The 13,336-nt window shown below is 36.3% G+C and overlaps 3 protein-coding genes across 3 annotated transcripts; 1 reads left to right on the top strand and 2 right to left on the bottom strand.

Moving 5' to 3' along the window:
- Positions 1-2,861: 2,861 nt before the first annotated feature.
- Positions 2,862-5,567, bottom strand: pigx (phosphatidylinositol glycan anchor biosynthesis, class X). Its single transcript, XM_086283338.1, has 6 exons — positions 5,117-5,567; positions 4,711-4,798; positions 4,484-4,619; positions 4,139-4,352; positions 3,608-3,708; positions 2,862-3,507 (listed from the first exon to the last, which is right to left on the bottom strand). Exons 1-6 carry the CDS (start codon positions 5,187-5,189, stop codon positions 3,370-3,372), a joined length of 750 nt encoding a protein of 249 aa, XP_086139464.1. The 5' UTR covers positions 5,190-5,567; the 3' UTR covers positions 2,862-3,369.
- Positions 5,517-6,846, top strand: cep19 (centrosomal protein 19). The gene is made up of 2 exons (XM_086283340.1): positions 5,517-5,816; positions 6,375-6,846. Exons 1-2 carry the CDS (start codon positions 5,687-5,689, stop codon positions 6,719-6,721), a joined length of 477 nt encoding a protein of 158 aa, XP_086139466.1. The 5' UTR covers positions 5,517-5,686; the 3' UTR covers positions 6,722-6,846.
- Positions 6,847-7,601: 755 nt separating this feature from the next.
- ing5a (inhibitor of growth family, member 5a) lies at positions 7,602-12,348 on the bottom strand. Its single transcript, XM_086283339.1, has 8 exons — positions 12,066-12,348; positions 10,781-10,852; positions 9,740-9,906; positions 9,487-9,595; positions 9,300-9,399; positions 9,065-9,200; positions 8,890-8,951; positions 7,602-8,765 (listed from the first exon to the last, which is right to left on the bottom strand). The coding sequence occupies exons 1-8, from the start codon at positions 12,100-12,102 to the stop codon at positions 8,726-8,728; spliced, it is 723 nt and encodes a 240-aa protein (XP_086139465.1). The 5' UTR covers positions 12,103-12,348; the 3' UTR covers positions 7,602-8,725.
- Positions 12,349-13,336: the final 988 nt, after the last annotated feature.

Consider the following 13,336-nt stretch of genomic DNA (forward strand, 5'->3'; position numbering starts at 1 on the left):
TTAGAACATAAACTAGTTAGAACTTATAAGGTTCTTCATCTTCTTTCCCCTGCTTCCTTTAGGGGTCGCCACAGTGGGTCATCTGCCTCCATCTCACCCTATCCCAACATCCTCCTCAATTTCTGACTGTGCACTTCCTGGTCCCTTCTAATGACAATCTAAACATGTTCAGCTCCGCTACCGCCAGCTTGGCCTCCTGACTTTTTATCAGTGCCATCTCGTCTCAGGTCTCTCTACCATCATGTAAACCTTCACTTTCACTCTACTGCTATCCTTCAGTCACAAATCACCCTTGACACTCGTTTCCACCAACTCCAACAGATAAAACTGACTTTACAACAAAAATGTCTATATTTTGTGCATATAGTTATCAACTGAAGTTAAAATAGGGCTAGATCGTACTATTCTGTATTAACAGTTTGTTCCACAAGATGGTGTAGAAAGTCAACATGAGAGGAAGAGGAAATATGGAGAAGCAGAGGAAGCACCTGGAAAGTAACCGTTATCAGCAGCAGCATCACCTCCCAGAGGGAAATCAAGTAAAACAAGAGGAGGAGTTAATGAGGATGCTGAGTATATTACTGGTATGATAAAAGCTGTTGGTGCTAATTTTCCCAGTCAAAAATAGCTATGAAGCAGATGCTATTTGCAGTGCGTGTGCTCTTACTGATATGTGATTTAGACAAAAGACAGTTGTGATCCTCTCAGGTAGAGAGCATATCCAGATCTTTACTGGGGGATCTCAGGTACATTTTCTTACTACACACACAGCAAATCCAGCATGTCCAAATTAACACTGTCGGATTTGATTTCAACACTATTAAAGTGTCTATATGGGTCCACACCAGAGAGTGTTACTTTAACTCTTTTTGGAGAGTTGGTACGTTAACTCTGATTTAGTGTTAAACACCAAATCTGTCTGGAGTTGATCATTTAACACTTGGTGTTAAGAGTTTATATATTAACTCTCAAAGAGTATTTTAGTTTAACTACGTAAGAGTTATCTTCTAATTCATTCTAAAAAGTGGGAATTTTACTGTTCTGATCTTCTAGAAATTTCTTTTGGAAATAAACATTTACTAAAAAGATGCAATGGTTGTTGAAAAACATTTATTCTGAACTGTGCACCACAATTTCAAAACATTTTCTGAAAGATGTAACAGTATACATGTTCTCACTTTCATTAGAATTTTGTTTATCAAAAGGTCTGACATGGTAAATGCAAATAACAGCATTCTCATCACTTATTTCTTCAATACAATATGCATGTCCTTCATTCATCACTTTGTGGAACTTCAACGCACTTCTGCTCTCCCCCATATTCCATCTTCACAAGCATATCCTGTGCGGAGATCGAATAAAAATTAGTTGACATTAATTAATGGCACAAATAATCCAGTAAACAATTGCAGCACAGTAAAAAAAAAAAAAAGGAATCCTCTTTGAGCCATTACTTGTGTAAAGTATTTTCCCAAAAGACAAGGACACAGGCAACAGGTAATACTGAACTAAATGTAAAACCTCAACCTTTTTCATTTTTACCTAAACCGTGTGCACAAAACTCTGGAGGGATCTATGCTAACGTAGAATCCAGTCAGGACGTCTGCTACTGCTGTTTGCTCGTTTGTTTGTTTTTTATGGGCGATCGTTTTCAGGCTTCAAGTAGCACCATTATACCAACATTTCACATTCTAGACATTGTTTTAGGTGTATTTGACCAAAGATTTGACTGAAAATTCACATGCAAGCTTTTTTTCAAGGCTGTGGTATTTGCCTGCAAACAATACCTTTCAGCTAGCTAAAACAGAATATTATGCTATCAGCGAGCAACATGGCTAATGCCTTTCACACAGCTTTGTCTCAACTCCAAAGAGCCACAGAAGTAAAAGCTAATAACAATTGAAACAATCTTTGAAAAAATGACTTACCAAGCATGGCAAACAACTCAAATATGTAGAGCAAAATGTTCTGAAACGGCTTCACTTCAGCTTCGATTGGAGCCGTGCTGGGGGCGGAGTCTGTGAATTTACTCTGTTGGTGTCATAGCCCCTCTAGGAGTTCAGAGTTAAGAGGTCAAGAGTTAATGTTTCCATTTTAACACCTCCAGATTTGACAGCGAAACACTCATTTTTAACACTCGATTTTAACTACTATCATTTTACACCTCAGAGTTACATTAAAAGAATGTGACTCTACTTAGAGTAAAATTAACTCTACTTTTGCAAGGAGACTATTAACACCAAAAAATTTAACACTTTTGAATTTGCTGTGCAGGAGCTGATACTTACATGAAGTATTTCTAGTAAAATGCTGCACCTGGTGGTGAAAGTTCTAGTTAAATTTTACAGAGGGTGACTTCAAAAAACACTTCTACTGTGTTGACACTGTGTGACTATGCGCCTCTCTTTGCTCATTGGTGATGCATAATATGTTGCAGACTTAATTCTTTTTAACAAACTATGTGATTATACAATTTCTAAATTACCCTAAGCATTTTCTCTGCAAAACAAGAAAAATATTGGACTGGCTCTTCATTGACTGCATTGTTTGAAGGCGTTTCCATGTTCCATGTTGTGTAGTGCCACATGCACTACCCAACAGGGTCAAGAACATACAACTACAAATGGAGCCTTGTAGGAGACCAAAATTGGATAACAGATGTAATAAGACAAGACATAAGCTGAAAGAATAAAAAACTTAGTTTTTCCTGACAGCATGCACGGCAGCACAGTTTGTCACTCATAAATCAAACATCCAAACGTTGGCACAGGATGACACCTGGTACTCTGTCTCAAATGGATATGACCTTTACCTCATCATGGCATTCTTTAAACTGCCACAAGAAAAGAATACTGATAACATTGTTGTTATATTGTATTTATAGCAATCTGAACTATATACATTTTATTCAGTGTTAAAATACAGATTATACTACTGTAGACTCCAGTTTTATAATTGTGTTATTATAATAGCCCATTTTACAGTCAAAAATAAATGAAAATCACAACCAAATAGCCCAAAACTGAACAAATTAATTGATAAAAACATGTTCCTTAATTAGGTGCGCTAAACTGAACAGATAAAGAATCATGATCCTCCCAAAATGAGGTCATAGCAGGAAAAATGCTTGCACAGGTTGCAGGATTCACGAAGATAAACATAGTTACATTAGCTGGAATGGAAAAAGATAAATTCTGATATCTTTCAGCATTTATCTGTTGTTTCAGCAATATCTCAGTATTCTTTCCCATCTCAATTAGTCCTGTTCTCTGCTTGCAGCATTTCTGCAGATAAGATGACAACACTGAAAGTGCCTCTTCCTTGTCAGTTTGATAAAAAAATAAATAATGCCAGTACAATTTTAGCTATTTAAATGACTTGATGTTTCCACATGTATTTGGACAGTGCCACACAGCAGATCATTGTGACAAGAAGAGTCCCTCCGCATACGTGTGCCACCAAAGACCCATCACCCACTGGGAGCTGGAAACTCACTGGATTGAGATCCTATAAGGCAAAAGGGAAACAAGCGAATAATTGAGTTTTGTTGTTTTTTTTTTTTATCACCTTTTCACTCAAGATTTGTTGAAATATTGTTCACAATCACCTGCTGAGGCTTGACTTTAACCCAAGAACAAGTGCTTGAATTGCTGGCAGTGCATGGTGCATCCACAACTGTGTGAGGCTCTAAGCTGCTGAGCTGTGCGCCTGGATAAGAGAAATAGTTTTAGAAGAAAGTGTTTCAGAAAGCCAACGTGAAAAGGCTTTAAGTCACGTTTTTGTTTTCACACTATAAAGTTTTGATCACTAAACTTATTATATGTATGTAACCTATGACTGTTGTATCCACAACCACAAAAGTGAAATAATTTGGTAATATTAATTGACACTCCACTTTCATAGAAAACAGATACAGATTTAGGTTTTTACGCTCCCACATCATTTAGTTTAATTATGCAGTCAGGTAAAATTGTATTGTGAACAGTAAGGTTGATTTAATGTATTTAGTTAATTTGTTTCATTAAACATTATGACACAAAATTGTATTTTAAATATCACATTTGGTTAACATTGTTTTCCGTCTGTATAGATTTACACAGTGTCAGAAATTGCTATAAAATGAAATGAATCCACTTACATTTTTCTGACCGCAGCAGCAGCTCTGGAACTTCTATGTCAACAGATTTCAACATTTTTCCATCAAACGAGGGCTTGTGGTAGCGACCATGTATTGGAATTGTTACTTTGAATAACTTGGAAGTTGGTCCAGTGGAGAAAGGATACACATAGGTGACAAATCCTGAAGCTTTGTGAGCAGGAACCTCAAGGTCAATGGCTGAATCTAGTAATATCTTACAAAGTTTAACACAGAAATAATTAAATAAAAAATATATATATACTATACACATGTTTTGTACATGACTGTGGTTTGTAGTAGAATTTTACACTGTGTTATGCTATATCTAGTTGCTCGGCATCTTACCTTCCAATTATTTTGATCACTAAGGGATGCAAGTTGATATGGATCAACATAGACATCTCTGGGCCATCTATGAATCAGCAAAACTTTGACACTACTGAGCTCTTTGGATCTGAACTCAACTGTAGTTGTCACCTCCCTAAAACATATTAGAAAATATCATTGGTTTTCCTGACAAGCATCCCCAAAGGCAGAACAGCTTTCTTTTGAAAAAACAAACAACCGAATACCTGTGGAAACCCTTTTTGTTGAGCTCCACTCTCACTGATGAGGGCGCAAGCCACTGCCTCAGAAGATCACAGTGGTTCTGAATCTCATCTGCACAAATTAGCAGGTTACACTGATCAGGTAAAAGCTTTTTGAATTTGAACAAGGTGCATTTGTTTTTCAAACTGTGCTAGATTATTTAAGTCATGTTATCCATACAGGGGTATATTTACAGAACTTTTTTGTCTACTGTAAAAATACTATTGCTTCCTTCAAACTTTAACCCCCCCCCCCAAAAAAAACCCCAACAACCCACAAACAAACAAAAACAAAAAAACCCAACAACTTAATTTAAATGACCTTCAATCAATAATAATGAGAGCTTATTGAATGACTATCGAGTTTTCACGTAAAACCTAGTTCACGTACCCTTTTCGCCCAAACAGAGACATTTCGAGAATAAGCTCAACGCAGAAACAACATAGAACAGTTTAAAATACATTAAAAAATATAATGGCCAACGCTGAGGCGTGTTTATTTAACTCAAGCACAGCTACTACCGCTTAAGCGCTTCTTTTAAGTGTTTACGGAAGAGGATTTTTGAAGGCCCCTTTTGTAGTTTCAAGGAGCCTGCAAATGTGCCTGTGTAGAGATTGAAAAACACAAGCTTTTAAGGAAACATTTAGTAACATTTATAGACATAGAAAGTAGTTTTCAGGAATAAAATGAATAATGATGATACGTGAAAGTTAAATGATTTTATATTATTTTTTTAAATCCGAAATTTAACGTCAGGCATCCCAACAGACAGAAGCGTCTTTACGTGAAGGCTCTGCTGGCAACCTGGCAACGCGTAATCATCCCTGAAGCCGCTGCTCAATTTTTTTATTCATACTGTGCGCTAGTAGCAACAATTATGGCTGGGATGTTTCTGTTTTAAACATGTTTAAATTGATGGTCGGATTGAGTTAAGTTTGTTTGTTGTAATAGAAGTACAGGATGCGTTTTGCGGCAAAGCGCTGCGGGGTGCAGTTCAGCCCTCCATCCATAGTTTTAATTTATGAGCACACGGAAACCAAAAAGGTGCGAAAAAGAATAATACCTGTGCGAAATTTCTCCAAATACTCCGGTAAGGCACCACGGACACGTTGGGACTCGTTCTCTTTGCTCCATGTCACATGTTGCTAGATATAAGAATAGAAATAGCTAGAATCAGTGTGAGAATATTATTTTAGCCTCGTTTGCTGTATATTAATAATTATATGATACTCTAGTAAATCTAACAAACCTGTCAGAGTCATGAGCCCCTGAAGTTTTAATTTCTATATCTTGTGGATAGCAGCAGGTAGATTACCTGCAAGCTGTTGAGCCTCAGGCTCCTATTTTTGACTAAAATAGGAGCATCTTACTTTGTTTAACTAAGGTCATTGCTAGTGAATGTTAATAATAAATAACTAATATGTAATACATGGAAATCTACCTTTATCGTACTGCGTTTTTTCCTTCCTGTTTTTGTTTTGTTTTCTTGTTAGCCCATTTTTTGAGACATAGTTGCTGTGATCAGAGCTGGAGTCATGAATGCACACTGCATTAACATATGTATGTAGCTTAGTTTGTTCTTGTAGATTGCCACAAAGTAACTGGGCAGGACTACAACCAACCTATTACCTCATGCTGTCTCTTCCAGACTACAGCATGGCTGCTGAAAGGCTGAAGAACAACCCTCGGCACAGGGACTACCTGGAGGGTGTCTCTCAAAGCCAGCTTGAGAAGCTTCACATTATCCTGCGCGATCACATGCAGGGCTTCAGTCTGGAGCACAGCCTCTCCTCGTTCTGTCTGGACCCTGACGAAGACCTGAACAAACTGGACGATGAGGACCTGGCACGCAAGAAAGGCCAAATGGACGAACTGTTTGAGAAAAACCGGAGACGCAAAGATGATCCTGACTTTGTTTACGACTTTGAAGTTGATTTCACTAAGACCACCTTAGAAAAGTGCAGCTGGGATGATGAATCAGATGATGGATTTTGAAACTCTCTTTTTACCAATGTTTTAATTAAGAATGTAGATTGTAAATCTATAGTGAGACTGCAGGAACATACAACCCAACTGATGTAGATGGCAATGCTTCAATAAATGTCAATATAGTAGAAATACTATGCCTTTAATCAAACAAAAAACCACCTTGAACCTCCGTTAATGGCAAGCAAAGACCAAAGCCTGTTAATCAAGGGAAACTAGAGCTATGATTTGGTGTCTGTGTACCATAGCATTTATCTGTAAAATCTTCTCGGGCGCTGATAATTGGCATCTGTCTTGTGTCAGTGACGTAAAAGACTGATTTAATGCGACATGACCATTCAAACAGCAGTCGCTTTCTAAAACATCAGATATGTATCGGATTCAGTACCACATATGAAAGTGACCCAGATCGGATGTGAAAATATCAGATTTGTGCTGTTTACACTGTCATACCATAATCGGATATGGGTCACATAGGGTCAAAAAAAGTTGGATTTGATGCGCTTTCGCCTGCAGTGTGAACGTAGCCTTTGTGACAACCAAAAGACAGATATTAAATTTATGACATCCAGTGACTGCAGTCTCTAACACTGATGACAAAGCACCCATGTTAAGGCAAATTACTGCACCTGAAATACTGTTACCCAACTAACTAACCCATAGTTTAAGTTTGTTAAGAGTTTCCCTCAGGTCAGGGTTAATAAACTCCATTTTAACAACTTGCTTTTGGGAACAGGCCTCCAGCAACACCTAGACTTCATTCATGGAATGAAACAGGCAGAGTTTAGAGGAAGATTTCTAAATCAGGGGAAACAAAACCAAACAATGTTTGAGAACAACCTGATAACAAACATTAATTCCATTTTAAGCTGCAGTAAACAAAATCATGCATGGATAATAGTGAATCTTTATTTGTTATAAAATACTGAATTTTACAAAATACAAAGACTTTGGTTCTTTTATTTGTGGCTTACACCTAGATGAGTGATATTCACAGTTGAATATGAAGATTCTAAAATCCTATTAAATAAAATCTGAGTGTACACCAGGAAGTAAGCAATACAACAAATATATCTTTGGGGGAAAAAAATGTGTGCACAAAATAGTTTTATATCATACAAAATATATATATACACTTCCATATATATGGTCTGACATGATGTTCTATGGCAAAGTTTTAAAAGAGATAAACTATAACATAAAACTAAGCCTGCATTATCAAACCTTGTAAGGGGAAAATGTCATTCAAAGTGCTTAAATACCTCATTCAGTTGACAATAGACACTGACTGACTGACTGACCATAAGTACCACAATACATTCAAAGATGTCGCAGGTTTTTGTTAAAATGCAATACAGAATGACTTTACATTGCTTTGCTAGTTTGGTTTAAGCTAATCAAAACAGTTTTTTACATTGTTATCAATTGCAGTCATTTTTGCAGTGCCGATGTATTCCCTAAGGAGGTAGTAACAAAAAAACTGACAATTCCTTTTCCCATCACCATTTACACATGGATTAGGGCATCTGAATTGTAAATTCTCAGCAGGCTGTTAATTTATTTTAAAAAGTCATTTATAAAACTGACATTTCAAGTATGCTTAAGACACAATCCGGGTTTTTGAGTTAGTCTTTACACATGCACACGCGCGCACACACACACATACACACAAAGCAAATGACTTAAGAGGAACAACTTTCTGAATGACAATTTGTGAAAACTACACCCAGAAGATTACCCAGATTTACCCAGATTAGACAAACAATACATAGGTAAACTAGTCATTTTAGAGCTACTGGACAAAGACAGGCATCTTGAAATCCAATAACACGGACATAGTAAAGCAACAAGTATAGATATACTCCAACTCCGGATTAGGCCTTTAAAGAAAGCTTTATGATCCACCATTTATATGGTGCGCTGTACGAACTAAAATATTTTATATATTTATGACATTACGAAACTCTACCCAAAGTACAGATGTTAGAGAAGCACTTCTGGAAATATGAAAACTCATTTTTTCTTCCTGTCCTGGGTGCATCTCGGACAAAACCTGACAGAGTAAAAGGAGGGGAATATGTTAATTTGCTGCAGAAAGAAAAAGCGTAAGATTCCATGAATAACTATATTCTCATCACAGACAAAGAGAATAACACTGTTACTACTCAAAAACGTACCATTTTCCTTTGGGTTTTGTGGCGAGATCAACACAAGCAAAGTGAAACCACTCAATGGGGCACTAAAACCAAGAATAACAAAGAAAAATGTCAATTTAAAAATTAAACCTAAACTTGCTCAGTCAAAAAGGTTCTTACAATAAAGCTTAAGAAGAAATTATAAGTGAAAACCTACATCTGGGTTATCACATCCTATCATTTCTCCATATGACACCTGATGACACAGGCAGTATGTAGGTTCATTTGGATCGACCGGCATGTCCAACACGTCTGATGGCTGCATAGGCAGGAGAGCGTCACTCAAGTCTGGGCTAAAAGACCAACATACAGAGCATGGTTAGAACTAAATATAAACATGAGCCAATTATCCAGTAAACTTGAGTTTGATTGAAGCACTGGTTCAAACTTACCTGTTTTTCATCTTTTTCTTTCTGGGAGAATCTTCATCTGAACCTTTCCTTCCTCTTCCCCTGGATCCACGCTTCTCTCTCAGCCCCCGCACATCATTTTCTGGGAAAAAATTTTACATTATTACACACTTAAAACTCTTGTCTTTTGTTGCGTTTATGATCAAAGGCGTGCAGTCACTCAGCTTACTTTTCAAACCTCTGCCCTCTGTACTGTCATAGCTCACTTCTAGTTTCTCCTTGAGTTCATTCTCAAACCGTGCCAGATCTGCATCCAGCCTGCGGATATGTTTGTCCACCTACGGTAGAAAGATATTGTGCATATTTAAATCTGAGTACATGTACACATTGATGATGTAAATCTGATAAACAGGGACAAAAAACAAAAATAATATGACATTAGAATCTGGACAGTGACAGGAGACACATTGTTTCGGACTAACCATTTCATATGTCTGCATTGCGAGCTGGACTTTGTCATCACTGAACTCTTTGCACTTGCTGTAGGCATTCTGGATCTTTTGCAGGTGTTCAACTCTCTGCTCAGAAGCTAGATTCTTGACATTTGCGATGTACTCCTCAGCCAGTTTGTCGATCTCTCCTTTCTTTTCTGCACAACAACATGATTATTAAAGTGCTGAATAAAACTAGTGATAAAATATTACATGTAAGCTTCCTATTTACAGTTATGGTCAGAAATTTTCATACAGTTATTGTAGGCATGAATGCCATGGTAAGTTTGCATAGAGCTAAAACAGGGTCAAATGTTTTATTCATTTAAGTTTAAATTTTGATATTTAAAAAATATAAAAAAATATAAACTATTTTTAAAAAAAAATCAATTATTTTGTATTGAATAAATTATTTGTTTTCATGCAAATCTAACATATCAATATGTTGCAACCTAATGTTTGTAACATTGATATACATTAAGGTGGGAAAAGATTTACCACAGCAACAAGGAATACTGTTATCTGATTGGTTTGTAGGTCACTTTCCCACAAGAGCTCTGAACCCCATAGCAAAATCTAATAATTTAATAATCCTGTTCATTTCTGTATATTATACTGAAATTAGAATCTGCCAACTTAATATGCCTTTAACCTTAATGTATATATAGAGTTCGTATCTCTTGCTATGAATTAATAATTTCCTTTAAATGATTTCCTTGAACTGTTCTTATTCCAGGGTGGAATGACTGCATCGCATAAATCTTTAATACCCTTATCAAACAAGACTTGGATGCACAAGTTTGAATATATTTTGGATTTTCTCTAGTCACAAAGGGTCGAAAGTGAGTGGATGTAAACTATTGACAACTGTTTGTCTAAGACTACTGGTAAGTGGCACAACCTAATACATAAGGAGCCTGGCTAAACTGGGTTTTCAGGTATCACAGATTATACTGTCAGAGCCATTTGTTTATTTTGTATAAGTCCACAGAGCGTTTTATTGACTGTAATGTTAAGAGATTAAATGATCACCTTCAGTTCTGTTGTCCAGGTCCCGCATCAAAGTGAAGTTCCTTTGTAGCTCACATGGCAAGTTTTCAATACCTAAAGAAAAGATTAGACAATATTAATGCCTAACAGTTCATTCCAATTACATTTTCTGAACATAATCATCACACTTAATTAATTATAACCTGTGCTGTAATGCCTTTTAAAAAGGCAAATGCACAAACTCAACTGAATGCTTTAAAATCAAAGAAATATAAATAAGAAGTAAAGAGCAGAGGTTATTATGACATTAATTACAACTTAGAAATCATTAAGCTTTACACTGAAGCCCTTCTTGTTCTACTTCCTCTCTTTATGAGTTTAATTCTGTCCAACCTGGTCACTCCCAATGCAAATCATAATCTTTTTGTTAGCGTTCACTACCACCTACTCAACCCTTTCAGTCTTCCTGCTATCCTTCTGTCACAAATCTGCCCTGACACTTGTCTCTGCCCACTCCATCCTGCCTGCTTTCTCTTCTTCACCTTTAATGCTAAAGGCTAAAATTACTTTTGTCATTATACTTATATAACATTTCATACAACATTTAAAATACTTGAGGTCAAATCTGCACATTAAACACAACACAAATACCATCACAACCATACACTCACGTGTGCATGAATTGCAGAATGTTGTCGTGTAACAATCTGTCTGTACAAAATAACGCTTCACATGTATTACATTTGTCCCAAAAGCAGACATTATTAAGGGCTCATTATAACAACAACTGTCAAGTAAATACACTCTGTATGCCATGTGACACACTTCAAACACCCCGCCCAGGCGCGTAAACTGTTACGGGAAACGCGGCAACCAACAGGTTGTAAATTATTTCCTATATAAAAACACAAACTGTGACTAAAATGAACCTAGCTTAAATATAAAGACTGTTAATATAACAATTTATCTCTAAATGCCCTTATATAACTAATGCTAGTTGCGTAGCTACAGGCTGCTCCAACATTGCTAGCGCATGAATCAGAAACGGTTGTAACCTATAGTCAGTTTTCCTAAATATGTGAGAACAGTTAATTATTACATTCCCCTTTGACTGAATCTGACAAGACACATTAAGATCTTACCTACCCCACCTTTATCACTCCTAAGGTAATGCTAACCAGTTAGCTGGCGGGCTAATGACCTAACAGCTTGTTAGTTGCAAACGCACTGCATTGAAACCGCCGTCCAAAAATGTATAATAAATTAAACCTTTAAAAGTTGCATTTTCTATCTGTTGACAGAAATTTACCACATTCTGGATACTTACTGTCAAGGTAATGTTCCAAGTATATTGCAGTCGCCATTTCGAATTAGCTGTTTAGCTTCTGCGTTACCCTCGTTAGCTCCTCAAACTGTTGGCCAGAGAGGTTGGGTTTGTTTTGTAACCCTGGGTCGCCCGTTGGTCAGTTGGCTTGGCGTAATGCGAGTTTGTCTGCAGTCACAGGCTTCGCCGAATTAAATGAAGCGAGGCTCACAAAAACACAGGAAGTGACAGTTTACCCCAAGCGTGCCTTCACTCCGAACATGCGTGCTGGAGGACAGGGCACAACTTTTTAAGTTTGGTACCTCACATGTAATAAAAAAAAGTTTCTAAGTACTATTCATTTACTCAAGTATTACGAACACGTAACTTTGCTCCCAATCTCCTCAGCTACTGTGTTTATACTAGTTTATACGCGTTCTATGCCAATTTAATGCATAATTAACCAAATGTATTGATTGATTGATTGAATCTTTATTTTGAACATGTTGAAAAAGTATATAAAAAAATAGAATTAAAAGAGACAAATGAACAAAGCAAACAAAAGGAAAACGAGCAACCACAACTCCAAATAACGTCCATGTTCAAAAAGGAGCAGGAAGAAGCATAAGCTTATTTAATCCCACCCCTTTTCCACTATCTAGTATCAATAGACTACAGAAATACCTCCTTGTAATTACATTATATGTTATGTGTAATTTTTTTTTTTTTTAATATATACACATATATGTTTCTATCTATCCATACCTACGTATATACACACATACGCACATATACACATTTTCAATAACCCTATTAACACCTGAAGGATACACAACCTACAATTTTATATATATTTTTTATATATATAATATATATATATATATATATATATATATATATATATATATATATATATATATATATATACACATACATACACACACATACACACACACACACACACATATATATATATATATATATATATATATATATATATATATATATATATATATATATATATACATATATATATATACATACATACATACATACATATACATACATATACACATACATATATACCCATACCAACAAACCCGTGCATGCGCACACACATGAAAACATTAGACAAGACATGAAGAAACCAACAGGCAAATTCGTTACACACACACACTCCTAATGGAATCATGTTTAATAAACATGAGGAATATTAACACAAGCCTCGCCGTCGGCCATGTGATTACCAAACGTTAGAAACGAACTTCAACAAGCGCGCCCTCGCTCCGTTTGCT

Source organism: Aulonocara sp. 'chitande type north' Nkhata Bay, linkage group LG23 (assembly GCF_057382095.1).
Source record: "Aulonocara sp. 'chitande type north' Nkhata Bay isolate Kocher_YH1m ecotype deep benthic linkage group LG23, A_spYH_male_GT1.1, whole genome shotgun sequence".
NCBI lineage: Eukaryota > Metazoa > Chordata > Actinopteri > Cichliformes > Cichlidae > Aulonocara > Aulonocara sp. 'chitande type north' Nkhata Bay.

Excerpts from the sequence above, each read along its gene's own strand:
- ing5a (XM_086283339.1), bottom strand. The coding sequence starts at position 12,102 with ATGGCGACTGCAATATACTTGGAACATTACCTTGACA. Across the intron at positions 9,201-9,299 it reads AAGAAAAAGATGAAAAACAG|CCCAGACTTGAGTGACGCTC; the intron begins GTAAGTTTGAAC and ends TTGGTCTTTTAG. Across the intron at positions 8,766-8,889 it reads ACAAAACCCAAAGGAAAATG|GTTTTGTCCGAGATGCACCC; the intron begins GTACGTTTTTGA and ends TTACTCTGTCAG.
- cep19 (XM_086283340.1), top strand. The coding sequence starts at position 5,687 with ATGCGTTTTGCGGCAAAGCGCTGCGGGGTGCAGTTCAGCCCTCCATCC. Across the intron at positions 5,817-6,374 it reads AAATTTCTCCAAATACTCCG|ACTACAGCATGGCTGCTGAA; the intron begins GTAAGGCACCAC and ends TGTCTCTTCCAG.
- pigx (XM_086283338.1), bottom strand. The coding sequence starts at position 5,189 with ATGTATTTTAAACTGTTCTATGTTGTTTCTGCGTTGAGCTTATTCTCG. Across the intron at positions 4,620-4,710 it reads AACAAAAAGGGTTTCCACAG|GGAGGTGACAACTACAGTTG; the intron begins GTATTCGGTTGT and ends AATATGTTTTAG. Across the intron at positions 3,709-4,138 it reads GCTGCTGCGGTCAGAAAAAT|GCGCACAGCTCAGCAGCTTA; the intron begins GTAAGTGGATTC and ends TCTCTTATCCAG.